Raw genomic sequence first — 25,826 nt, 5'->3', positions numbered from 1 at the left:
TGGAACATGGGCGTAGCTGGCAGCAGAAAAGTTGCCTCTGTCCAAATCACCAGCATGAATCTCCCAGATTCCTTAGCCCAGGATTTCACCTCAGCAGTCTGGGATGGAGATCTGTGTTGTTGAGTTGGCAGGACATCATTTGGTGGGTTTCACTGAGGTTAGTTAACAACAACCCTGTAACTTCCTTCATCGGCCTTGAAATAGTTAGCAAGGACATTTGGAGCTGTGCCTCACTCTGGATGCTGTTTGTCTTCTCTGTTCCAGGACTAACAGCTAAATAATTTCAAATAAAACCATCCCAAATTTACAGTGCTTATTCTGGTAAAATTCACTGTTTGCTTTCCTTTGATAAAGATTAAATAAAAACCAAAAAAGGCCTTTTGGAACTGGCCCCTTAATAGCAGGAAGGAACACCGGAGACATCTAATGGAAGATCAATACGGGAGAGTTCAGTACAGAAAACACTGTATTTTCATTTTCTTTTTTATTTTGTTTTCCTTATATATTATCTACAAGCACAAGCTTTCATATTTTTAATGTAAAAATGCATACAGATCATTATATATATAAAAATCAACTAGCCTTGTAGCAAACTGCCAGATCCAACTATCCCCAGGCTGGGGACAACCTGTCTGGATCCAGGTGCAAAACCAGTGGCTGATCCTCTCTTCCATCTGTAGTTGCACCAAACCCCCAGATAATGAAGTTTCTCAAAGTTCTAGGGAAGTTTTGGGTCCTGATCCAGGTCTTGCAGCACGGGCATGACTAACTCTTCATCAATTGAAGATAAATATTTAAAAAAACTTCATAAGTGACAATCAACTTGTTGCAGGTAACAAGTATCCCTTTCACCTTTACTCCCAGTTTTTTGTTTAGCATCCTTCCCATCCTCTCTCCGCAGGAATGGTCGCAGGCAGAGGAGAGAAATTTAATGTTAGTGTCACATACACACAATTTAGCAGCAGGAGAAACAGAATTTAATCTGTTGGTGTCTGCTGCAGAAAGGCTACTGAATGTGGTTTCATGCTGCACTCAGCCTTTTCAATGCTTGGGCAATTTTGGGCTCAATTTGCACATTGTGGACAGATTTATAACATATCCAGTAATGTGTTGCAACATTGTGAGCAGCAGGAAATCAAGTTGCATTTCATGCTATGTAATGCATATCAACAGGTTATAATGCAGCACAGCAGAAATGGCTTTGAGGGAAGAAAATTAATGAGCAATTAAGTGAAGAAGTTTGTGTTTGTTTTGGAGGAAAGGTGACAAAATGGCAGCCTCCTTTTTGACCAAGTGTTTATCTTGTTTGGCAGTTTTCAAATTCAGTCCTTGCAAAGGAATGTTACTATTTTTATTGTAGGTCCTTTATGTAACAAGAGATGTTTGCACAGTGGAACAGTTTTATTTTCACCAGCATTTTATAATTTGTCCACACAGACTTTATAAAAGAAGATATAATTTGCTGCAAATCTTTTGGAAAGTATGAGGGCTGTAACTCAGCCTCTCTTTGCTTTCAACTCTTCTAGCATGAATATTAATTAGTTTATCTTGTCATTCATTTATAACCTTTTTGTATTTTAAATGCAGCTCCAACCTGAGCCCCAAGAAAGGTTTTTCAGATAAAATATCTGCTGAGGTTTTCTAAGAGGGATGAATGAATTGCTTTGCATACCAGAGTAAAGACTTGGCTACCTTGCCTTGGGATTGCAGGTAAGGATTTTCTTTACTTCAGATACCAGCACTGATTTGAAAGATAACTGAACTTTAATGTTTCAACTTGCAAATGCTCACTCTGGCTCCTAATGTAACTAAACTGCTTGCAAGTTCAGTCCCTAAAGCTAAAGAAATCTGGTTTGTGAACAGGCACAAGCTCGCTCTTTAACACTTGGATTGTTTCTACATTTTTAATAGGACTAAAAATGGCAAAAACTCTATTTTTCTTTTTTTCTTTTCTTTTTTTTTTTGTATTTTTTTTTTCTTTTTAAAAAAAGTTAATGATAAGATGAGTAGTTTGGGAACAAGTGTGTCACAGAGGCCTGCTGCAAGGACCCCCTGCCCAGAAGCACACTGTGAAATTTCCCCTGCAGTGTGTCCAGCTGATGTACAGCATCACACATGAACACGAGGGGCAAATTATAGACACTGATTCCAGGACAGTGAAATGAGTTTTTTACCACCCAGGATACAGAAGCAGAGAAAACAAACAACAGCCCAAATAAAATATACATCTGAATGTGATGTTCTTTGCTGGTTGGGTAAAAGTTTTAAAAACAAATTACTTAGGTAAAATATCCTTAAGTGAATTATTTTAATAGAAGTCCTATTTTGGAACTTTTTTCTGTTCACAGGGATATACAGATCTGCCTCTTCAGCCTGTTCCACCACCTATATGGAACTACCTATAACTCAACAGAGTGATGGCCAGTTAGATTTATTCACTTTACTCACTTTCCTTTGCTTCACTTTTCCTTGCAAATGCTGCAAGGGCCCTGTTCCTCAAAGGAGAGCACTGTTAATTTGTCATCCCAGCCCCTGCCTGTGTTTCTGAAGGGATGCAGCACCACTGGTGGGAGACCAGCACAATCTGAATTAAAAGATTCCACTCTTGGTTCTTGCATCTTTTAGCAGTTAACAAACCAACCGGACAGGAGGCAAAACTTGGCTTATGAGGGAGAAGGAAAAAACTGGACACCTTCTATCCCAGGCACCAAAATCTGATAAAATGCATTTCCAGATAAAAGTCACAAAAACCCTGCACTGCTTTAAGCCCCAGAGTGCTCCAAGCAGCATCTGGAAGTTTAAACAGCTGGAAATTATGGTCTTTTGATATGGTAGAGGCCATTCAGATCTGATTTACATTTGGGCTTAGACTTCAAATACTTGCCTTCCCAAGGATTCAGGTCTTCTTTTGTATAAAACAGACTATGAGGAGCTACTTGAATTGAATAAAAAGACCCTCCCCCTCTCCAAAAAAAAAAAAAGCTAAAAACTACTCATAGCTAAGTCAATAGTAATATGGTTCTTTCTTTTTTTTGCTGTTTTTCAGTTTGATTTCCCAACACATCTTCTTCCCCAAGCACAGTACTTCACTTTGAGGGAGAAATGCTGAAATGCTGCTGGACCAGCTGATTATTTCTGGAGAATTCTGCAGTTTCAGAGCAGCTGGAACTCCAGCTCTCTTGAAATGTGTGTCTAGCTGACTAAACACTCCAGGAAACAGACCTTTCCTGTATTTTTTGCATACCTTGCTGAGAACATCAACACTCATGGATTTGACAAAAATAACAAGGAAGGAGTGAAAGCATACAATGAGCCAACAACTTAGAGCTGGTGAAGGTGTCAGGTGAACTTTCTGATTCAGCACAGCAGCCTCTACACATATTCAGTCCTGGAGAACAGCAGTTGTGACGGTTATTGATGGACTGAGGGCTGAATCTTACTTTCCAATGGCTACTGAGCAGCTGGCTGGCTGGAAATGATGTTTAGGCACTACTGACTTGCAGGGGATTGGAGCTAGCCACGTAGAAGCAGAAGATTCTCTCTTGGTTGCCAATCCCCACAATTGTCTGGTCCTTTGGAGTTCATTTGGTGTTTGTTTTGTTTTTTTTTTGTTTCCTTGGTGTTTTTATTTTCCCCCACATTAGTCAGAAGCAGCGTGGCTAAATACATTTCAAAACAGGAAAATAGTATGTGTTACTCAAAAAAGTGGTGGCCTTTGTCTTTTTGGTGCTTTTTTATTTCCTCATAGCAAAGATTTGACCATTTCTCACTAAACTCACTCTGCTTGCCCCATCCCTACTCCAAGCTAATACTCTCTAAAATGCTCCTCTGCCTCAGGACAGCTCCTTTTTAGCTGCTGATTTTGGTGAGCATCTTATTAATGGCCTGCTTGACGTGGGTGGTGGAGCTTCTCCTGCGAGTCTTGCCCTGGACCATCTTGCGGCGCCGCACCTCCCGGCAGAGCTCGTAGAAGGCCTCCATGATGTTCCCCTCTCCTGTGCAAGCAGAGCACTCGTAAAAAGCACAAGCAAGTTCCGTGGCCAGCTTTTCACCTTCCTCCGTGCTGACCTGCCTGGAGTGATCCAAGTCTGCTTTGTTCCCCACCAGGATCAGGGTGACGTTTTTGGGCTTTTTAACCTCATCCAGCAAGTTCTTAAGCGGCAGCATTTCCTCGAAGCTGCCTCTGTCCGTGATGTCGTAAACCAGCACGAAGCCCTCGCCCCATCGCACGTGTCCTTCCTTCTGAATGGCATCCTCCTGTTGGGGAAGATGGAAGAATGCCTTAGGAATTTGGTTTTTGAAGAAGACAGCAGACCTTCAGAGAGGTGCTGGCCCTCCAAAGCCTACAAAGCTGTGTGTGTCTGCTTCACTTTGCACACACAAAAAAGGTTCTGACCTTTTTTGCCACGCGGCGTGTTGCACCCAGTGCCACGACCTGCCCGTGCAGCCGTGTTTTAAAAGAGACACCTGACTGTGACAAATCTGCTCTTCAGTGGGAATCATTGACTGAAGTTGTCAAGCCTCACCACTTGACTGCAGAAACAGACCGAGATTTTGTGCCTACTTGGGCTGGCCACGATAAAAAAGGCATGACAACAAAATAATTTATCCCAGAGTAAAAAACCCCTTGACTCGTTTGTTCTGTCCAAGCAGATTCCCTTGCAGAAGGGTGAGGATTCAGCACAGGGTGAGGAGAGATGGGGGCTCTGCCCAGAAGCAAATGAGTGTCCCCAGAGTAGGGCACACCTGCCACCCACTGCCACCACCACCACCATTCCCTCCCCTGCTGCCTACCCAAGGCAAGGAGCTGGGTAGCAGCACACGCACCCACGCACCTGGCCAGCTGTGTCTAGTATCTCCATGGAAACCACTTCATCATCAATGGTAGCTTGGTGACGGTATGTCGACTCTAAAATAAGAACACATGTTGTGAAACGTATTAAAAGGACGTAATTTTTTATGTTTGTTTTTGTTTCTTTGGGGTTTTTTATGTTGTTTAGTTTTTGTTGTTTTGTTTTTGTTGTTTTTTTTTTAAATCTTCCTCACAGATCTCCCAGCACAAGAGTGGAGATGTGACGGGCAGTTTGATTAAATTCTCTTTGCTGGAGCTCTTCCAGCCACCCTGGAGCACGCTCAAGCCCTCTTTCCTAAAACAGCAACACTTTTACCTCTCTCCAAAGGGCACAACCTTTTCTTTCCCACGTGTCAGAGCAGCAGAAGCCTGGTGGATGATGCAGCCTGCACCCAACAAAGGACATTTTCCTGTGTCAGAGAGCTCTGCAATGCTGGGTCCCATTTTTTTTGTGTTTGTGTTTGCTCCCAGGGAAGGCTGCTTCCTCTGGAAGACAATACCACAACTCTCAAAGTATCCAGCTCAACAGGCTGGCACTGCACAGCTTGTTGATCAAAACCAGTATGGTTGCAGATTAAGGAACCTAACCACTAAGCTCAGGCCTTATACTGTGAAAAAAATTACAGACCAGTTAGGTATTTTAGGAATGCGTGTTTTAAACATGCTGAAATCATCACATTCCCCTCTTCTAGCAAGGGGTCAAGCAGTGATTTCCCTGTTTATGATTTAAAAAGGATAACCAGTGGGCATTAAGCATTTACACCATGGAAAAAAGCCCCAACCAAACAACAACCCTATTTACTGTCCCAGGTTCTGGAAACCAAGCAACTAATCAGAAAGCTAATGAAAAAGGAGCTTGTTTTATCTTAATAAGCTGATAAGCTAAATTTGATAGCATTTGACCTAAAACGTGGAAAACTAACTGTGCTAACATTCAGATTTATTACTGCTGCTGGCTCACAGATGTCCTGTATCAAAAGGCAAATATGTACTCTGTAAAAGTCTGGCCAGTGCCTATGGATGCTTTGCATTGTCAGAAACACAATTCTTTCATTTGGTGCAAATCTCTTCCATAGGAGCAAAGGATATCTTTTTAGGGAACTCATTTATTTAACTTGAACTTCTGGAAGTGCTTGTGCTTTGTGAACACCCGTTTTCATTGTTCACTTTAGAGTGTCACCTCTTCACAATCAGGAATGTTTGGATGGTGTCAGTGCTGCAGTCTCTTCCCAAACCAAAAATGTCACTCCCTCCCTGTGCCACTTTAATTGCTGTAATATCCCAGCTGTCTCTAACAGGGACAAATGGTCAATTTACTTGGGCAGATGGCAAGCAAGCTTGGTTCCAAGCCATGAACACTGGTTTTTTCTTCAAGGCTGTAAGTGCCTCTTCTGGATAGTATTTCCAGGCTGTTGAAGGAGTTGGAGTTTCCCTTTGTGATCCTGAGTGAATTATATCAAAGTCCCTCGGTGGTGTGTTTTATCTGTGCCTCCCACACCCCCTCTGAGCTGCAGCAATTCCCTCAGGGAACGCAGGAAAAGCAGGAAACTCCAGTTTGGTGTTAGAGCTGCACCTTCAGTGAGTTATTTCTCAGTGCTAGGGATTCCCTGCGTGGCACTCCAAGCTTGAGGTTATTTAGGAACTTCTGCTGTGTTTCTTTGCTTACTCAGATGGCTCTCTGAGGAAGAAATGTGATTTCAGCTCCTTGTTTTGCAGTGCTCATATCGAGCCTTCTACCATCTGGCTTGACAAGTGGCTGCTGAGAACTTTCCACAGAACCTGAGAAAGTTCTCACCCAGCCATGTGCAGGATATCTGTGAAATATCTCCCTCAGGAATCAGGATGGGGTAGTCCATACAGATATTCCCTAAGAAATGGGAGAATAAATCTCAAGGAGTAGACTTTTGCTCACTGTGAGGTTTAAATGATAACTTGACTTCTCAAAATAGGACTCTGGTGGTGCTTTTGTTGCAAGTTTAACTTTGGCTTTGGCTGCTCACGTTGGAAAGGAATTTGATGCTGGATGAGTAGCACTGATTTAGGTCAGATTTGTGTAAATAAATCTTACTAAATGTGTGTCTGTTCCTGTGCTTTGGAATGTGTGGTAGCTGCCTGAATTTTAATGAGGAGTGTAAAACAGCTGGACTTTGAAAGCATTTTTGGTGTAATCACAGACATGGCTTCTCCTTCAAGGGAACAGAAAAATCTGAAGAATCTGGTTGTCTTGTAAATTATGAGCCCTGAAGATGTGAGTTCCAGTCTGCTCACACTGATTGTACATCACAAAAACATTGCCTTGCTTGGGGATTTATCAGTATCATTTTCCTTGTGGCACTGCTTTCTTTTTCTTTTTCTTTTTCTTTTTCTTTTTCTTTTTCTTTTTCTTTTTCTTTTTCTTTTTCTTTTTCTTTTTCTTTTTCTTTTTCTTTTTCTTTTTCTTTTTCTTTTTCTTTTTCTTTTTCTTTTTCTTTTTCTTTTTCTTTTTCTTTTTTTCTTTTTCTTTTTCTTTTTCTTTTTCTTTTTCTTTTTCTTTTTCTTTTTCTTTTTCTTTTTCTTTTCTTTTTTTCTTTTTCTTTTTTTCTTTTTCTTTTTCTTTTTCTTTTTCTTTTTCTTTTTCTTTTTCTTTTTCTTTTTCTTTTTCTTTTTCTTTTTCTTTTTCTTTTTCTTTTTCTCTTTTTTTTCTTTTTCCCTATTTATTTTTCCCTTTTTGTTTTCCCCTTTTTCTTTTTATCTTTTTTATTTTTCCCTTTTTCTTTTTCTTTTTCTTTTTCTTTTTCTTTTTCTTTTTCTTTTTCTTTTTCTTTTTCTTTTTCTTTTTCTTTTTCTTTTTCTTTTTCTTTTTCTTTTTCTTTTTCTTTTTCTTTTTCTTTTTCTTTTCCCCTTTTTCTTTTTCTTTTTATTTTTCCCTTTTTCTTTGTCCTTTTTTTTTTACAGGGCTTGAGATCCTGCTGGACCCCTGACTGAAACAAACCACTGACAGCACAGGTACACATCTGAGTCCCTTGACTCCTATTAGAGTTGATGAAATAAAATAGGTGGTGGATACAGCTTGTCTGAGCGCTCTTCTGGAATAAACTCCTCCTCAAAATCCCTTGGAAGTCCAAAATTGGTCAGCTGAATGCAGGATCCATTCTTATCCTTCATCATCACGGTTAAGCAGAAAAAGCAGAGCAAATAAAGCCAGGCCTGGCTCCATCTGACAGAGCTGTGGAAATAAATTGATTTATTTGCTCTGCTTCACTATAAATAAATAAATCTGACCTGTTCTTGCTGCTCTGGGGCTGTGCTGTGCTTCCAGTCGTATTCCCAGTAAGAATCCAAGGTGCTGATGAGTGTGGCTTTGAAGGCTGATGCCAAATTTCAGAGTGGCTCCTGGTCATAAAGATGAAATCCCCCAGCACTCCTGCTGTGCAAAGCACTTTTGGTTCTTGTGGTCCCATTGTTTGAAAATTTAGGGTTTATTTCAAATATATTTGGAGCTGTCAAAAGGCCTGAGGAACACGTTGGAAAGTGGCAGCAGTTGGTTTGGTTTTGAGCCACAGTAATTCACTAATTAATGAATTAATCAAAATTATTTTGCTGGAGAAAAACAAAACCCAAAACTTCCCTGAGGTCTCTTGGTGTTGATAAGCATATTACAAATATCTCTATTCTTCTGAGCAGTATGATTTAAAAAAAAACAGCAACAAAAAACAGAAAAAAATAATATATAAGGAAAACCTTGAAGCCCATGATCCTCAGACTGTCTGTGGATAAAATATTCAGTCACAGCTTCATCCCATCATCACATCCTTGAACTGTGCTCACTGTGACATTTTTAACAGAGTTTTGGCCTATAAGACTTGGCTGCTCATCTCTCAAAACTTTGTTTTATCCTGTTTTTCTGAGTGTATTTTTATATATATTCAGAATATGTTATACATATTCAGAATATGGTATTTTGTAGAGAAAAACTATTATCTGAGAATGAATTTCTAGGTTTTGGGTCATATTTACAGTGATGTAAAAAGCTGTTTTCAATACTTGTTTATTTTGAACCAGCAGTATTTATTTGGATATGACAGCTCTAGAAGATAATGTTTGCAGGGAGGTGTTTCTTGGTTTTAGGAGTAGATAAATCAGCTGAGCAGGAGCAATAATATTTTACAGGAAAACTTAAGTCAGCCTGGTCTCTTGGTTATTTTTAAATACAGAGAGACAAAACCTCTCTTTCCATACAGAATTTTAGTTGATTTTTTTTTTTTTGCCAAGAAAGGTTACTAAAACAAGAACATATAAAAATGCTTTAAGAAACTTTGGTCTAATGATGGTTTTCAGCCAGGTGAATCCAAGAAATGCAACAGATCTGGGGAAAGACTTTTTGTGTGCTGATTACAGGAGAGTTTTCAGACCAAGAACCTCAGCTAACAGACATGAAATTTTAAGTCATGGTAAAAATCCTGTTGGATGGCAATGTCTAAAAGATTAAAGCTCCCCATAATTAATTCTGTTAACAGAATAGAAGTTCTTGTTCCTTGTTTGGGGTGGTTTTGTTGGTACCTCACTACTCATTTAGACTCCTGCAACCTTTGACACCCATCAGGTGCACCTGCCTGTCACATTTGAGAACAGTGACTTTGACAGCTCATTGGGGAGAAAAAAAATTGGTTTTTTTGCTAATTCTGATGTTCTCCCAACTTTTCCTTGACTCAGCTCTGGTGAGGTCTGGCCCCTTCTGCATTTCTTTGCTGCTTCAGGAACTTTTCACATTTTAGAAAGCCCCTGTAAGTCGAGTGTATCCTTCTGACTCAGAAAGCCTCTCCTGCCTTCTCCTTTCCTCAAAGCACAGCAGAATTTATTTTTCTTGCTTGCCTCTGGCTGTTTCGTGTTCCCTCTGTTATTTACCTTACAGGAGGGTTTTTATTTTGCCACCACCAGTGGTTTTACTGTTTTAAGCACAGTACCAGAGTATAACACAGTACTTTGTGTATCTAGAACGTATTTCTAATGCTAATGTAGTGTAATCTCAAGGGTCACTTTATTCATTAATACCACCGACCCCCCAAGGAATATTATAATAAATAATGTAATAAATAAATATTTTATATATATATATATATGATTTATATTATATTTATATTTGTCCATAAATTCATATATATTTATTTATATATATACAAATATTGTATTATTGATTACATATAACATTATATTAATGTTATTGATTATATTGTTAATTAATATGAATCATATTATTAATTATATTATATTATTTCTATATTATTAAATATGAATATATAATAAATATATATGAAAACACATCATATATTTATATTTATATTTATATTTATATTTATATTTATATTTATATTTATATTTATATTTATATTTATATTTATATTTAGTTTATATTTATATTTAGTTTATATTTATAAATAATATATTTTATATATTCTATATTTATTAATATATTATATATAACTATACATATAATCTATATTATACATATAGATTAAGTATATATAACTATATAAGATATATTATACATTATATAGAATTCTATATAATATATAATCTATACATTTTATATATATATAATATATAATTCTATAATATACATTATATATTCATATTTATATATTATCTATTTATACAGAATAAATATATATCATTTATTAATAATTAAAAATTATTATTAAACATCAAACAACATGCCACGAATGGCCATTGCATCATTTTTATCATGTGTAAAAGGAGAAAAACCAGTAAAAATAACATTTCTGAAAGGAAACTCTGTGACTCTGACAATTGGGACTCTTCACTGCTGTGTTGTGCACGTGTGTAGCCCCAAAAGTCAGGAAATGGGGAAGGAAAACTTGCAGCAGGAGGTTGTACCCCCACCAGGGGTGCTGTGTGCTCACAATGTGCACCAACCCTGGTGTCAAGATACACATTTCAACCAAAACAGGTGTGAAAGAAGATCCTTCTTTGCACAGATGTGGATTTCAACCAAAACAGGTGTGAAAGAAGATCCTTCTTTGCAGAGATATTTCACCTAAATCTGGAGTCCCAATTTCACCCAAATCTGGAGTCCCCAGCCTGCTCCACACGCAGTGAAATCTCCTCTTGGGGATGTGCAAACGGGTTTCTTCTCAAACTCCATGTGTTGGTGTAGTCAGGGTTGTGAGTGCAGTGCTGCAGGTGTTCCCAAACTAACTCAGGTTTTGATCTGACTGATGAAAGATTTTGATCTGACCGAGCAGAAAAGGAGCGGCGTGGGAGGCGCTCGGTGCTGGCTGAGCTGCTCTCAGCTGCCTCCTTCCTTCTCAGAGCTTTCTGTTCTGTGTAAATCGAGGCTTGGTGAGGCATTGCAACCCTACTCATATCCCTGTGGGGCCAGCAGGCACAAGCCAGGCTTTGGGGCTGTCCCTGCTCCATGCAGATGGGCACAGACTATTCCTGGGTGACCTCAGCACAAGCTTCAGGTGCTGTGGGGACTCATGGGGGAACAAGGATGCTATGGAATGAAATCTCCATTTCTCCATGAAATATGGACAGCAAATCCAGCAGGAATGAGGCTTGATTAGGTTGCTGCTTAGTGAGAAGTTTGGTTTTAATCACATTTTGCTATTTTTAATTAAGTGGGAAGGTAGATGGCTAGTCTTTACATAGCCCCAATAAAGTTCTCACCTTGGCATGAGAGGATCTGCTGCATCCCTAGAATTTCCTCTTTTTAGGTAGAACACGTGGGTAATACAAACCTAGTCTAGAGATAATAATTTTTTCTTGATGTGTTGGTATTTTCAAGAAATAATACTCTGGCCTCCAAACAGAAACTGTAGAATAGTTTCTTGAAGAGGATTCTAAAAACAATGAAAAATGTCTTTGTTTGTTACCTCCTGCTGCATGCAAATGTGATTTTTCTGCTGCATGTGAAGAATGGGTTTCTTTTGAGAAGTGATGTTGCTTTTCCTTTCCTTTAGGTTCTGTCCTCACTCAACTTTTACTGAGATAGGCAAAGAAAACGTGGGCAGGTACCTGGGAACTGAATTCATCAGGGCATGCTAAAACCAAACCAACAAAGCCAGATCAGGGAGTAAGCTCAAAGGTTTAAACAGCTGTTGGTTGTTTTGGTTTGTTGTTTTTTTGTTTTGCATCTAATTTTCTTGCCAACACTTGGAAGGGATGCTGGTTCTCAGTAGGAATGACACCCCTGATAAATTTAAACCTAAATAAATCATATTTTGCTAGGACTTTTTTGTCTGATTGCAGCATGAAGTCTTTGCTGGTGAAGAGTTTCACCTTCTGACAACACAAATGAAAAGCAACCAGTGAGACTTTTCTCACACCCAAAACAAGTCTCTCCTGAAGGTGCAGAGGCAAGCACTGGAAAATTCTGCTCATCTGGGAAACATTGAAACATCTGGGAAACCATGAGCAGCAAAAGTAGGGGCAAAATATTTTGCAGCTGTAGCTACAGCAAGAACTGCCCATTCCTGAGTTTTGCTGTCTGTTGAGCTACTGTAAAAAAGCAGTATTTTTATTACTGGCATCAGGAATATCTTCATCTTGAGGCTCACATGAAAGAAAACAAACCACATTTTCAGATAACTGCTTCCCATGTTATTGTAAGCATCTTCTGTTCCTGCTCTCAATTACAATCTCATCGTCTCAAGTCTTTGTTGGGAATTTTAGAAGCCACAGTTGGTGTTTTAAGGTGCTTTAGGCCATATGAGCCCATTTCCTCAGAAACACCTCAGAGAAACTGGGAATACTTTCATGACTCATTGCTATAATACATTCAGCATAAATTCCTCCTGCTGAAGAGCACAGTAAAAATGATGCAACATATTAAATGTAAATCAAGTTAAATAATGTTTCTACTGTTTTGATGTAGGAAAAGAATGATCACAGGAAGATGCCTAGGAAGGCACAACCTCCACTGCTGAGGACTGAATCCCTTAAGCACCGAGGCGGAAGAAATGAGCAATTCTGTCAATAAAAACCGAGGATGGGAATAGCTGGAGTCTGGCTGGAGAATAAGGCGGTTTCCTGGTGATTTATGAAGCGCCTACACGTTTGTCATGGCAGTCCCTGAGGCACGGGCTGCCAACCATTCCTCCCAGCCCCAAATTTTTGGTGACCATCACACCCCACCCTGGCTGAGAGCCCGCTCGTGACCGCGTGCGTCGCTGCCGGGCGAGGTGGATGGAGCTGTCAACACGGCGGCTCAGATGAAATGTGCAGGAGGAAAAGCTCTGCAAGATGAGGGCAGAAACTCTCTGCTCTTCTGCTGACTACATAAAATGGTTATTTTCCAGCTCCTTGGAGACTTCAGTGTCCTGTAGTGCAGCTGGAAGAGGAGAGGGCTGGCAGGGGAGGCTGCCTCCTTTCCAGGGCTGTCTACCTTTACACCCAAGGGCTGGGGGGCCACCAGTTAATGATTTATAAACACCTATTTGACTGTGGGCTGCTCTGGTCAAAGCTCTGTTTGCTGTCTGGGCAGTTTCTCCCTCAGCTGAGGGATTTTCCTGCTGGAGACAAGGCAGTTAAACCTTCAGGGGTGTTAAGGCAAACTTGCTGAGTAAGCCACAAGTCAAGAAAAGTAAAAACCCACAATGCACAAAGGCAATGTTTCTTTAACTTGGGATCTGCAGCGGGCATGGCAATCCCAGGGATCAGCACTTTGTGTTCACATGGTATTCCAGCTGTCCAGACAATGTGTTAGCTGAATAAACCAGACAGCAAAGACAATTCTGGAGAGCTGTGTTTGGACCTGAGCCCTTTATCTTGGCTTCAGTGGCACAGAGTTATCCCCAAAAGACAGTTCTTGCATCTTCTCTTGCTAGGATGAATTATAATAAATGATACTAAATGCTTCTACTCTTTACTGAGGTCTTGATTCCCACAGCAAAGCTGTTTCTGGCTCTCAAACATTTTGATGAAAGCCAGTTTGGATAGATTCCTGATATATTCCTGATATATTCCTACTAAACAACAAATTTTGCTGTTTATGTTCTTCATGCAGGCCTGTATTTATCTAGTGCAGAAAACAAATACAGGCCAGCATTATTGGTCTTATTTATTACTTATTTATTACTTATTTATTACTTATTTATTACTTATTTATTACTTATTTATTACTTATATTGGTATTTATATCATGTATGGGACCTCCAAACTTTCCTTGTGACTCCTGAATTCTACTGTTTTGCTAACAGAACCGCCCCCAGCTATAGATGTAGGCAAAACTGCCCTTCTAATGCAAAAATAATCATCCTTGCAAGAAGTTTTCCAGTGGGAAAAGCTTTCTAGCCAGTGTAAATACCTTCACAAAGTCGTTTCTGCTGTTCTTGCCACAGTGGTGTAATTTCCAAGTCTTGAGTTCATCTGTAGGAGATTTAGTTTTCTAAACTAAAGAAATTCTAGGGAGAATTCAGGGCTCTAAGAGAGGTTTTTGTCTCCTTCCTTCAAGCAATTTTCACAACTTTGTCTCCTACCTTTCTTGCTTTCCTGGTACCTACACATTTCACCCGTGTTTGGGGGTCTCTTATGGGCTGTCTGTAGATTGCATTAGATGGGACCTTACAGAAACACTGCTCAACTTTTTTATTCTGCCAGGAGGAAAAAAGAGTGAACAAAAACCTGTAAGGAAATTGTGATCTAATAGGAAGAAAGGCTCTTAAAAAAATGTCACTATCAATCTAGTAATCCTGGCAAAAATCATTATTTTTCCCAAGACTCTTATTTCTTTTGGTTACCTCTACTCCTTTAAAGTAGTGAAGAGTCTTCTCTCTATCCCACTCAAATTAAATTAAACTTTTGCTTTCTGTCTTTGCCTTCATACACAGGGCAGTCTGTCATGTCCTGTTCTACTGATTCTCTGCTAAGAGAGAGTTTTCAGAGGATTGGCAAAGTCACATGAAATGTGTGAACAGCCAGAGAAAGACATCTAGGGGCAGTGTGAGAAAGCCAAGACACTTTTAGAAAGGTCAACAAAAATACCAGGGTCAACAAAAATATCAAGGTCAACAAAAAAATCATCTCCTTGTTTGCTGATATAAGTAGATTTTTGTTTCAAATCCAGCCTTTGCTTGGTGTTCCTGTGAGCCTTTGATGAGTGTCTTAAATCTGAGTATCAGTTACTCTAAAGATTTACAATCTTTCTGTAAAATGAAGGATTTTATAGGTGAGACACAGAGGCAGAGGGGCTGCAGACAACAAAATCAGTTACAGAAAAAAGAAAAGAGCTGAGGAGCCTGTCTGCTGCATTTACCTGGAGTTTTATTTATTAGGGTTTTTTTTCCTATGTAGCAAAAATTGATGTTTAAGTCCTTGAGCCTCAGGAACCCTGTGATTCTCCCAGCTGTACATAAAAATGCTATCCCAAAACAAATCACAAAACAGAGTTCATAATTCCTCCCCTTTTTGGTTCTTTAGGGTTTTCTTGTTTGTTTCTGTTGTTTTTTAAAAAATAAAAAAATTCTTGGATTCCCCAGCTCTGTTTCTAGTAAAGCAAATTGCTCAACTTTTAGAACAACAAATTTGTTCTCAGAGGAATGCTGCAAAAATGATTTTTAAAAGCGCTCAGCCATAGCAATGATGAATTTTCTTCTTTCATCATTTGATCCAGGAGATTCTCCCTGCATGTCTTGGCTTATGGAGGCAGGAAATTTGCTGCTACCCATGAAGTTCTCTGCAGCCCCTCTATCTGTCTGCTCCTGTGACAGCTCTTTGGGCCTTCTCCTCCTTTTTTTGCTTCCCAGGAAAAGCAAAAAATAAATTTATCAGTTCCCTTGATTACTCTGCTTCAGCATCTCCAATTTTAAAATCAATTAAATATCAAAGTGAACCACAAAATCTCTCCATCTTTGAGCTCAAGCAAAGGCAGCCTAAATTCTGGGCACTGCCAGCAGCTCCTGGGGGGAATTGCTGAGATGCAGACTGATATTGCAATTTACTGGGACTGGGGAGAGCAGCTATTCCCTGCTGAATTCCCTGAAAATTGTGGTGTCAAGCCCTGGGGTCACTGAGGTGCACAGAGCTCCACATTCATGATAAGAGTGTGGCTTCACTTGTGCCCAACCCAGGCCAAGCATTTTGAGGTCTTCTAACATCACACCGAGCTTGCTTACATGTTTTTTTTCAGGTTGTGTTCTATTTAAGAGCATGTGGACATTAATGAATATTGGTGAAATCTAAAAGTTCAAAATGATTGAATTTTCAACTATTTTCACTATTCAAAAATAGTGAATTTGGTGGGAACACAATCCCCTTTCTCAGTGTGTATTTAATTTGAGAAGACTACTTTAATGCTGAATTCTTAATGTATTTAATGTTTTAGTAAAAGACTGCATTTATTTTTTAAAGTGAGCAGTTCCAGCCCAGTTTCTACATGGAGCTCTTTCATCTAATTCTGTTGGAAATGTGGGATAGCTGCAATTTACTGTAAATGAAGATGGATGTGGAAACCCATTCACCTTGATAATGCCAGGGAGGAATTTACCTGGAGGAATTCAGCACCTTCTGGAAAAGCAAACAAAAATCCTGTGCTGAGATGGTGACAATGACTTGCCAGTTAAACAGAAATATTGGACAAGTGGAGGCTGAGGGTTAACACTCCCCAGAAAATGACCTTTGCTGTGGTTTTTGCCCTCTGGCTGAGAAATGTTAAATAAAAAGCAGAGTGAGAAGTAGGTTAGTGAAGATGCAGCTGTCCTGACAGTGTTTGCACAGATCCAACATCTGCACAAAAGTGGCAGAGCTGCAAAGCCCTGATTTCAGTAGCAGCTCTGCTTTCCAAAGCTTGCAGGGTTCAAAAAAAAAAATCTTATTTTGTGGTTGGTAATTTGGCTCCTGGTGGTACAACATTCTATCCAGGTGCTGCTAAAAATAGGGCCCTTCATTTTCTTCTGGCAGGTTAGAATAGTAAGGAATATTTATAAGGTGTGTTTTTTCCTTCCCAGTTAAAATGTGCCTCCCTTGAATAAAAAGAGGAAGAGGTTTGGGTTGGTTTTTTTTTTTTTTTTCATATGATGCTTAGTTTGGGTTAATGTTAAATTTCCTTCAGAGCTTGAACAACTTGGTGAAAGCTTTCCTAAAAACAGGAATTATCTTGGGATTGGTTGCATCAGAGGGCTAATGGGTGGTTGAAAACTTGACATAAGAAATAAACCATACATTTGACATTTTTTGTCACAGCCCCAGTGATTTTTGGCAAAACCCTCCAGTTGCTTAGTAGCTGGATGGTTTTCATCTGTTTTACTCCTGTCCTCTTAGAATAACTTGACAAAGCTGCTCATTTCTCCCTGTGGAGGAAATGATTCTCACAGACACAACCTTAATTTTTTATATTGATTGAGCATGTAGATATTGCACAGAACTGCTGAGCAGAAATGAATCTGTTCTGCTAAAACTTCTCAGTGAATACAGATGTTTAAAAGGTAAATGGACACCAAATCACTGCAGGATGACGATGCTAAAAGACAGAAATGCATTTTTTTCAGGCACTGGTTTTCAAAGCTTTTCAAGGCACAGTTTATTCCTGATTGATCTCTGAAGGCCTAAATAATGGTTACAATTCCAAGATAATTTTTCATCTCTAACACTCCAGCACCTGTTTTTGAATCCCATTGTGATCTGTAGTTTGACAAAATAATGCTTTACAAAACAATCTCTTGGTGAGCAGCTTCTACCAGAGATTACTGTGATTAAGAAATAACTCCTTGACAATAGTTTATTAGTTTTTGAATTTCTCAAACCTTTTCTTCAGAGCAACCCAGAGCCCTGAGCATCACAATGACTGTAATACATAATTTAAGATATTATTCTCTAAACTGAATGGGGATATAGAATTCAGTAAATCAAGAGAGACTTAATTTTTAAGTTTATTGAGATAACACTATTGCCTGCACAGAAGCTTTCTGTGCTGCAAAGAGAAGACAATTAGATTCCTGAGGGGCACGGTAATTTGCAATTGTATTCATTTGTAAAGCTGAAATAAATGTCAAGCCTTGTACAGCAAAAAGAGCATGGGGCCTTCATAATGGGGAAAAAAAAAATATAATAAGATTTGTAGCTTGCTAACAGCTTCATTTGTGTGCTTAAACAAGGCAAAAAAGATACTTTTGCATGCAGTGGCCCTGCAAGAAATTGATGAACTTGGACTAAACTGGTAGAGAAGACTTTATACAACTCTTGTCAGGTTCTAAGAATCCTGTACTGGTGATAGAAATGTGAAGTTCTGACACCAGCAGTACTAAAGGAACATTCCACTGAACATTCCACTCTGCAGCACAAGGCAGGTGACACATAATTCATTCATTGAGGGATATATTGATAGCAGCAGATAAAAGAATGTATTTGAGTTCAGGTTGTGCTGAGATTTATTTTCCCAGGATGGGAGTTTTGATATCTGTCATCTCTCCATTTTTGCCTAACAAAAATACTTAGTAGGATCCTGTATATTTGCTTTTTACAAAGGGCTGCCTGGGTTCTGGGGTGGAATTTATTAAACTTCATTTCTGTTGTGCAATTTTATGGCATTTTCTATTTCCTTAATGAGACTTGAGGAAAGAACATTAATAAAAAAATTGATATTTAACTGCATGATCTGCTTTGGAGCCTGCAAAGAAACGTTAGGAAGGAGAGAGGAACACATTTTTGGAGAAAAGAGGATTTTCCAACCCTTTACTTTGTGTGTGAATTCCTTAGTCCTGAGGTACTGAAGGCACCTTCTAAGATGTGAGTGCCTTGTCTTGGATTTCTTGGCCTGGATTTGCATTTATATATCCTAACTGAGAACTTAAATATATGGTAATTTAAGAAATACTAAGAAAATTGACCTTGGCACAGATTTGAAGTGAAGCCTCTAATTCAGGGCAACTGTTCAACAAGAGATACCTGAGCCAGCTTCTTGAAAATGCCTGACCCAACAGGGCTAGGTGGGAGCAGTGGAAGGGACAGGTAGATAGATGGCCTTTAGGTGATTGGTTCCCCTCTCTGGTCACTCAAAAATGAGAGGGAATATGTGTTTGGAAAATGTGGCAAAAAAAATGACCTAAGTCTAGGTAGGCTGTTGGAGTCAGAGGCACAGAGTGTGTGCCCTTATCTCTGATACCAAGAAAACACTGAATTTCATATAACACCCTGAAAACAGCTGTTAAATAGAAAAACTGAAAATGTGTTAAATTAGAGAGTTTTCTTAGGTCACTGGGTGAGAAAGTTAAAGTCTAAGGTTTAAGCCAGTTGAGAAGATAAGAGGCAAGATGGAGGATTTAGGGTGCTGTCTTTTCTTCTTTTCTTCCAGAGGTTTTTGGGTAGTAATGAGTGATTGAATAGAAAATGCCACAGTGCAGCTCACAGGTGTTGGGTCATTGGGTCACTAAGAAAAATAATTAACTTGGCATTTGTTAATTGGGTAAATGGACATATAAAAAACCTTGAAGAAGTTCTTTGTTGGCCATTTTGCACCTTTCTATCTTAGTGCATGTAGCTCCTTGTGCCTTGTATATATGTAATATAGATTAGAGAAGAATAAACAACCAAGTCTGAAGAGAAAACTGCCTCTCTCTCATCAAACTCAGTCCAAGGGGGGAAAGAACCCAGCCACGAGTGTCCCATCAGGACAGAAGGCTGACTGTCAAAACCTGCCTTTTTTTGACCATGAATTTTTAATATGAATTTGTTCCAGAATACAGATCTGTATCCCAGTCTTCTTATTCTCAAGCAGAACACATTTGGGCTATTCAAAAGCAGAAAACTGATCTCACACTAAATGATTTGAAGAGCAAAATACTGAAGCAACTTATTTCAATGGCAGAATTCCCGTGGGTTTCTGAGTGGGCAGAAATGTGCCCCACACAGTAACTCTGCCTTTGTCTGGGTGTTACTGCTTCTCTATTCTGCCATCGTAGGTAACAATTTGTTCCTGCTTCAAATGACCACAGAGAAGCTTTTTGCAGCAAATTTAGAGGCTGGCTGAGGTTGGAATTTTAACTCTGTGATTCCTATTGCTTCAGCTGTGCCATTCCATGCCACCCTTCCACCATAACCTACCTAGCGTTGGGTCGTACTCCCAGATGAACCTCTTGGTCAGGAAGCGCACCACGAGAGCTGGAGGGACAAAGAGATTTCGGGTGAGAAGGACAAGACATCAACTCAACAGATTTTTTCAAGCTCTCCCAGCAAAGTTTTCCATGTGAGTTCACAGGTAGCAGCTCCCCTGAACCGGGAGCAGGAGCCAGCGTTGCTGACTGGGGCACTGGAGAACTCGTCACTGTTAGTGGCCCACTTCACGCTTTTGGATGGGGGCAACAAAACAAAAACCCAAAATCTTTTTGCAGCATTAAAGCCACTACTTTGGATGCTTCAGGTATCCTATAACCAGTGGAAAAAGCGTTGGTGGTTTTGGAACCAGCTTTGACACTTTAAAGTGATGGGGTTGATTGGAATGATTTTATTCTTGATGACTTGCCTTTGGATTGTAAATCTCGTAAGGCAGAAATAATTGGCTAAATAGCTTCCCTCTCTATTTTGGCATGCCTTCCTTGTAACAGTTTAACTTCCACATTTTGCCTGCTTGAAGAAAGAAATAGAAATAGAAAAAGAAAATAGAAATAGAAAAAAAAGTTTAGGTTTTGGAGCACCGTAGAGGTAGCTCTTCATTTCAGCTTACAGGCTAAGGTCTTGCTACTTATGTCCTTGTATTTAGTTTTTTCCATCCCTCCATACCCTTTAAAAACAACTGATACAGATTTTGATTATTCTTGAATTTAAAACTAAGCAGTGCTTTGAATTTCTAGTGATGTAAATGAATCATTTACTGTGGCACACCATCCAAAAGCCTTTCTGCAAATGAAGCCAGAGATCCCACTGCACTCCCTACGAGTGCAGCAATTACAGCTGCAGGAAAACTTTTCCTTGCCATCAGACCCATGTGATTTTTCCATTCTTGCAGGTGGACAGTAAAACCCAGCTCTGATTCTTTTCAAAACTGAAGCCAGGAGAATGCCCTTCAACCCAGACTTCTATGCCCAACAGCAGGATCAGGCAAGAGTCTGCAGAAGAAACCTAATTAATTAAGATTTGCTTAATCAGACAATCAGAATATTAGTTTCAAGAGGATTAGCTATGCCTTATACTCAGAGGGGAAATAAGAAGCTGATCCCAAGGAAATGAGATCATCACACAAGAAGCAATTTGAGGTTGGTGTTATTTTAAGTTTCTGTTTTTCCTTAGGAAATTCTGCTTTGATTTTTTTTGCTTGGGCTTTGCTGAAATGCTCTCATTGTTCCTCAGAATAGATGTGGCAATTCTCAAAGTAACTTTTCAAGTCATGGTCCTTAACCTGAATGTCATAGCACAAGAAGATGACCTCTTTATAGCTGATTTCCCATCCATGGTGATGTTCCACCAAGACTTTTTTTCTGCATCTTTTATCATTGCTGGAATAGTTCAAGCACCTTGTTGTTTTGAAAGTTTGGTCATGATTCTTCTCTAATGGCTAGTAATAGATTCTCTCTTACTATCTTTGTCAAGGACAGATTTAAAAACAGATTGAAAAAAAATTAAACAAATTTTAAATGATTTAAAACAGATTTAAAAAAAAAAAAAAATCACACAGACTTTAAAAATTTATTCTTTGACAGCCATACTCTGAAGGACAAGCTAATGAAGAGAGAGAAAATGCAGAAGAACCTGTCCAAATATTTAATACTTAAACATGGTCTACCTATTTATGATGTGCTTCCACTTGTAGATGGAAATTGCTGCAGAGGAGAGTAGAAATGATGGAGAGGACTGGAAGTCTGTCAAGCATGGCTAATACAAGGTCATGGAGAGCAGCAGCTCTGAAGGGAAAGAGGGAGAAGAGCTGATTTTGGATGTGAAATATAAGAAAAGTAAAAGTATAGAAGTATATAAATAGAAGTATAGAAAGTGACAAGCCATAAGAAGTAGGAGTAGAACTGGACTGGAGTGGCTGAGACGAGGCTGGGAGGAGAAACCCCAGTTTCATCCACAGGATGAAATGGTGCAGGTGTGCAGAGCTGAGGAATTGGAGGTCACAGGTGTGAGCTCTGCTGAGAACAGAGAAGCCAGGCTGTATTTATCTGCAGCACACGCAGATACAGAAATAATTAGAGGTTTAGGAGGGAGCTGGACTAAAGGAAGAAGGGTGGGAGGTGGCTGCCATGCAGAGTCAGATGGCAATTTTCTCTCTGCTGGCAGACCTCAGTGTGAGCACAGTGAGCCACTCTCCAGGCACTGCTGCCAATGATGGATTTTTTTAAGTACTTTTCTTTTCTGTGGGCGCAGTGAAGGGAAGAAAACCCAACCCCAGTGTGTGGGGAACCATCAGCTCCAGAGCCACGTGCTCTGTGTCAGTTTTGGGGCACACACCTTGGGGCTGGGCAGGACTGCTGCTCCTCCAAGGCTGGCTCTGCTCAGCCTCCCTTCTTCTGACCCAGTCAATTCCTTCAAAACACTTCTGCTCTCTTTCATGGCAGTGGTCACAGCACATCCCATAAAGCTTTTCACTTCCACACGTTTTTGTGAGGCTGAAGATTAGCAGCATTTCAGATGGGGAATGTGAGCAGCTCTTGATCCAGAGTCTGTTCTGTTTATAAGTACTGCAGACTATGTTGGATGGGAAATGTCCTCATTTTGGCCCCATTAGGGGTGCTTAGCAGATGGGCCTCTGACATCCAGTGGAGTGTTAAAACAAATGTATGTGACTTTGCTGCCTGATTTGACTGAAAATAGACGATGAGGGAAGAGCTGGGAAGGGCATCCAAGTGCTTGGGCTGTCAGTCTGGAGACCAATTTGCTGGCTCGTGCCCCAGCAATGATCCCCTGGAGCAGGGGTATCGCTGTGGAGCCACACTGTTTATGTTGAGCTCACCCACTGCCAGATTACATCACTTTTCTGTAAAATAACTCTGCCAGCAGAGGAATCAGGAGTGAGGACATTAGCAATTCACCAGACTTAGTGCTGGAGCAGTCAGATTCCTGCTGCTGGCTTAAACTGATGCTTTGGGCAAAGCAATAAAATCCCCCCATGTCCTCAGCAATGTTGCATGAAAGATGAGATGGGCATTATTTCCCTCTCACCTGAGCAAAGCTGTTTGGCCAGTCAGTTTTACTTAGGCCATGTTTAATGCTAATAATGAGCCCAAAACGAGCCCAACAGGTTGAAGAAAACCAATCCAAATGCTGGGTTTCGATTCAAAATAACACTGAGACTGAGACTGTCTGAAACACATTATTTTCTGATTAAATTGACTAATTGCAATATTCATATTAAAATGGCCATTTCCAGTGCTGTTCCTCAAACTCATTTTGAAGCAGCCAAGACTCAGCCTGGTGCAGTTGTTAATAGGAGTGAATTTCATGGCCCTCCACTGAGATGAGTCCAGGCTCACTTACAGCTTGTGAAACACAAGAACTTGCAGGCTTGGAAGGAAAGAATCTCCAACAAACTCTTGTGGATTCCCGCTGTGTTTTTTGGAGACATGACCATCACCAGAGGGAATTGATGTAACGTCCCAGCAAAGGAAGAACAGACTCATGTCTCTTTCTGCCTTTCCTGACACCCTGGCTTCCAAGTCAGCTGTTCTGTACAGGGCATAAATTAGGGTAGAACTTGGCACAGGGCTTTCATTCACTCATGTTTAAAAGTTCTGCCTTAGAAGTTATTCTTGGAGAAGAATCATGACTATCTGTCAAATACATTTGCAGTGCAACTCCACTGAAGACAATGAAGTTATACCAGGATTTAACTTGGCATATAAATCAAGATTATCAACCACATAATTAATCAATTTCTTTCAAACTTGTGTGGCTGAGTCCCTTACTCAGCTTTAAAAATCCCAACCCATATATTTTGGAACTTTTTTTTTTTTTTTGTGTGTGTGTGTGTGTGTGTGTGATATTTTGCATCTTGCTTTAGATCTTTGGATTTAGTACCATATAAAATGCTCTAGCTAAATTTACAATCTGTCTGAATACATATCTTTGTGGATTTGGTATCATTCCAGCTAATACAAGCTGAGTTTTTTGGGGAAGAAAGGAAGCAGGGTTCTACTTGAAAAACAACCCCCGTCCCAAAAAGTTACAGAGTTCAAAGTTATTCTAAGAAAAATAACAGTTTTCCACAGTGAAATAACTGCATGATGACTCTTTTATGCCATGAGAATTTTCAGCTATAAAAATGGTCTGAAAGTAGTCCCATTATTTAACTTATCAACAAATCCATTCCTGGTGCCACGATGATGTGTCATCAGTAAACCACACTTGGCAAGAGACACCACCAGTGTGGTAAAACCCAAAGGTTATAATGATCAAAAGGCACTTTCAGAATTGAAGCATTTCACTTTTTCTTAAAATATGTATTTTTGTTAGAGAGTTCATCCCCCATTCACCTTCTCAGGGGCTCTTTATGTGCTGGAATTTCAGTGCCCCTGGAAGATGGGGTGAGTTTCATCCTGCAGCCCTGTGTCCACCTTTGGGAAATAATGGTTTGTTTTAAAGACAAAACCATGAGAATGGTTTTCCATTCCCTTGGAACCTCTCTTCCTCTGCTCACTGTGGCCACTTCTGATGTTGGGATCTGATGCAGCAAACGAGACTTTTCCTACAGTAAATCTAATGGAGCAAAGCAAGGTCAATAAGAAAGAAAAATAAGGAGAGAAAAATAAGAGAGAAAAATAAGGGGGAACTTGAAGTACAAAAATATTTTGTTGTACACTGCCCTTCTGTTTCAAACTCTGCACGTTTTAGGCATATTTAAGTCACTGTCTTAAGCAGTAAGCTGTTCAGAAAAAAATCCTGTTTATTATATTTTTTCTTTAACAGCACCGGGAGGTCCTCCACTGACTGCCAATATAAGTTAAAAAGTATGTATACTTTAATATATAAAGATCAGTTAAATATAAATACCAAATGTATATATTCTTATATGTACCACATAGCAGTTTATATACAATTTATATAGACAATGTGTGTCTATATACAGGTGTACATGTGCAATTGTAAATACAGACCAAGATTGGACAGCTGTGTGATGAAATGTGGTGCTTTTGCCTTTCAGGAGGCAAAATGTGTCATGCAAGCCCTTTTCTTCATTGCTAATGGTAAGGGATTCAAATCTGAGCACCAAGAATGGTTCAAATGTCTTTTTGTTCTGGTGGAATATAAAGGGACTGGAATACCAGTCTCAAATATCTGTCTCAATTCCAACAGCAGGATCATGGTTGAAACCACCATTCCATGTTCAATTATTTCAAAACCACTAATAAGCTTTCAAATGTACAGTATTATGTGCTGTACATTGGATTTATCTTTACAGTGAATAATATTTTACATGCAGAACGTGAATGCAGTAGGACTCCAAAGGCTGTTTCAGATAATAATTCAGTAGTTTGATAAATTAGATGTCAACAACTGACCTTCTTTTTCTCAAGTTGTTTGGAAAGAGTATCCTACTGTGGACCAGACAAAGACCACAGTCCTGCTCAGCTCTGGTTTTTAGCAGTCTCCATCAGGTTATTCATATTCCAGCCTGACTAAATGTCAGTGTATTTCATGTCACTTTTCAATTTCTGCTACAAGGCTTTGGGGAATATTTCTTAGTGGCAATTTCTGTCTATATCAGATGTAATTGCATTTTGCTTCGGTGGGAAATATGTGATTTTAGGAACTTCTGAGTGGAAAGAGCCTGGGGAAAAGTAACCTGTTTTAAGGAGCTCAGCTGAAATTCAGCTCAGCTGAAATTCTGGAAGTCCATGGAAGTGTATTTAAATATTCATCTCAACTGCCTTAATAGGAGCCTGGACTTGTATGCTCCTCTGGATAGTCCCCCCTGATTTTTTTATTGATTGGTGGTCATTCATCTCATCCCCACTGAACAGGAGGATTTTTATAGTAATGTTCTCCCCACCACTTTCAGTACCCAAAGCATTTCTTTACAAAGGTTGCTGCCTATGGAACTCAAGCA

General features: G+C 39.5%; 1 protein-coding gene across 2 annotated transcripts in view; it reads right to left on the bottom strand.

Moving 5' to 3' along the window:
* Nucleotides 1–469: 469 nt before the first annotated feature.
* The window catches only part of RERG (RAS like estrogen regulated growth inhibitor), a 97,163-nt gene continuing 71,806 nt past the window's right edge, over nt 470–25,826 (bottom strand). The window contains exons 3-5 of one of the 2 annotated variants that reach the window (XM_086886067.1): nt 19,889–19,945; nt 4,836–4,909; nt 470–4,257 (exon numbers count right to left, since the gene is read on the bottom strand). In XM_086886067.1, the coding sequence (XP_086742193.1) occupies nt 3,850–4,257; nt 4,836–4,909; nt 19,889–19,945 (539 nt within the window). In that variant the 3' untranslated portion in view covers nt 470–3,849. The remainder of the gene's footprint in view (nt 4,258–4,835; nt 4,910–19,888; nt 19,946–25,826) is intronic. The other variant, XM_086886068.1, reaches the window with a different exon arrangement.

Source organism: Cyanistes caeruleus, chromosome 4 (assembly GCF_971803275.1).
Source record: "Cyanistes caeruleus chromosome 4, bCyaCae1.hap1.1, whole genome shotgun sequence".
NCBI lineage: Eukaryota > Metazoa > Chordata > Aves > Passeriformes > Paridae > Cyanistes > Cyanistes caeruleus.
The sequence above is the reverse complement of the archived record's forward strand: the minus strand, read 5'-3'. Positions and strand labels throughout refer to the sequence as shown.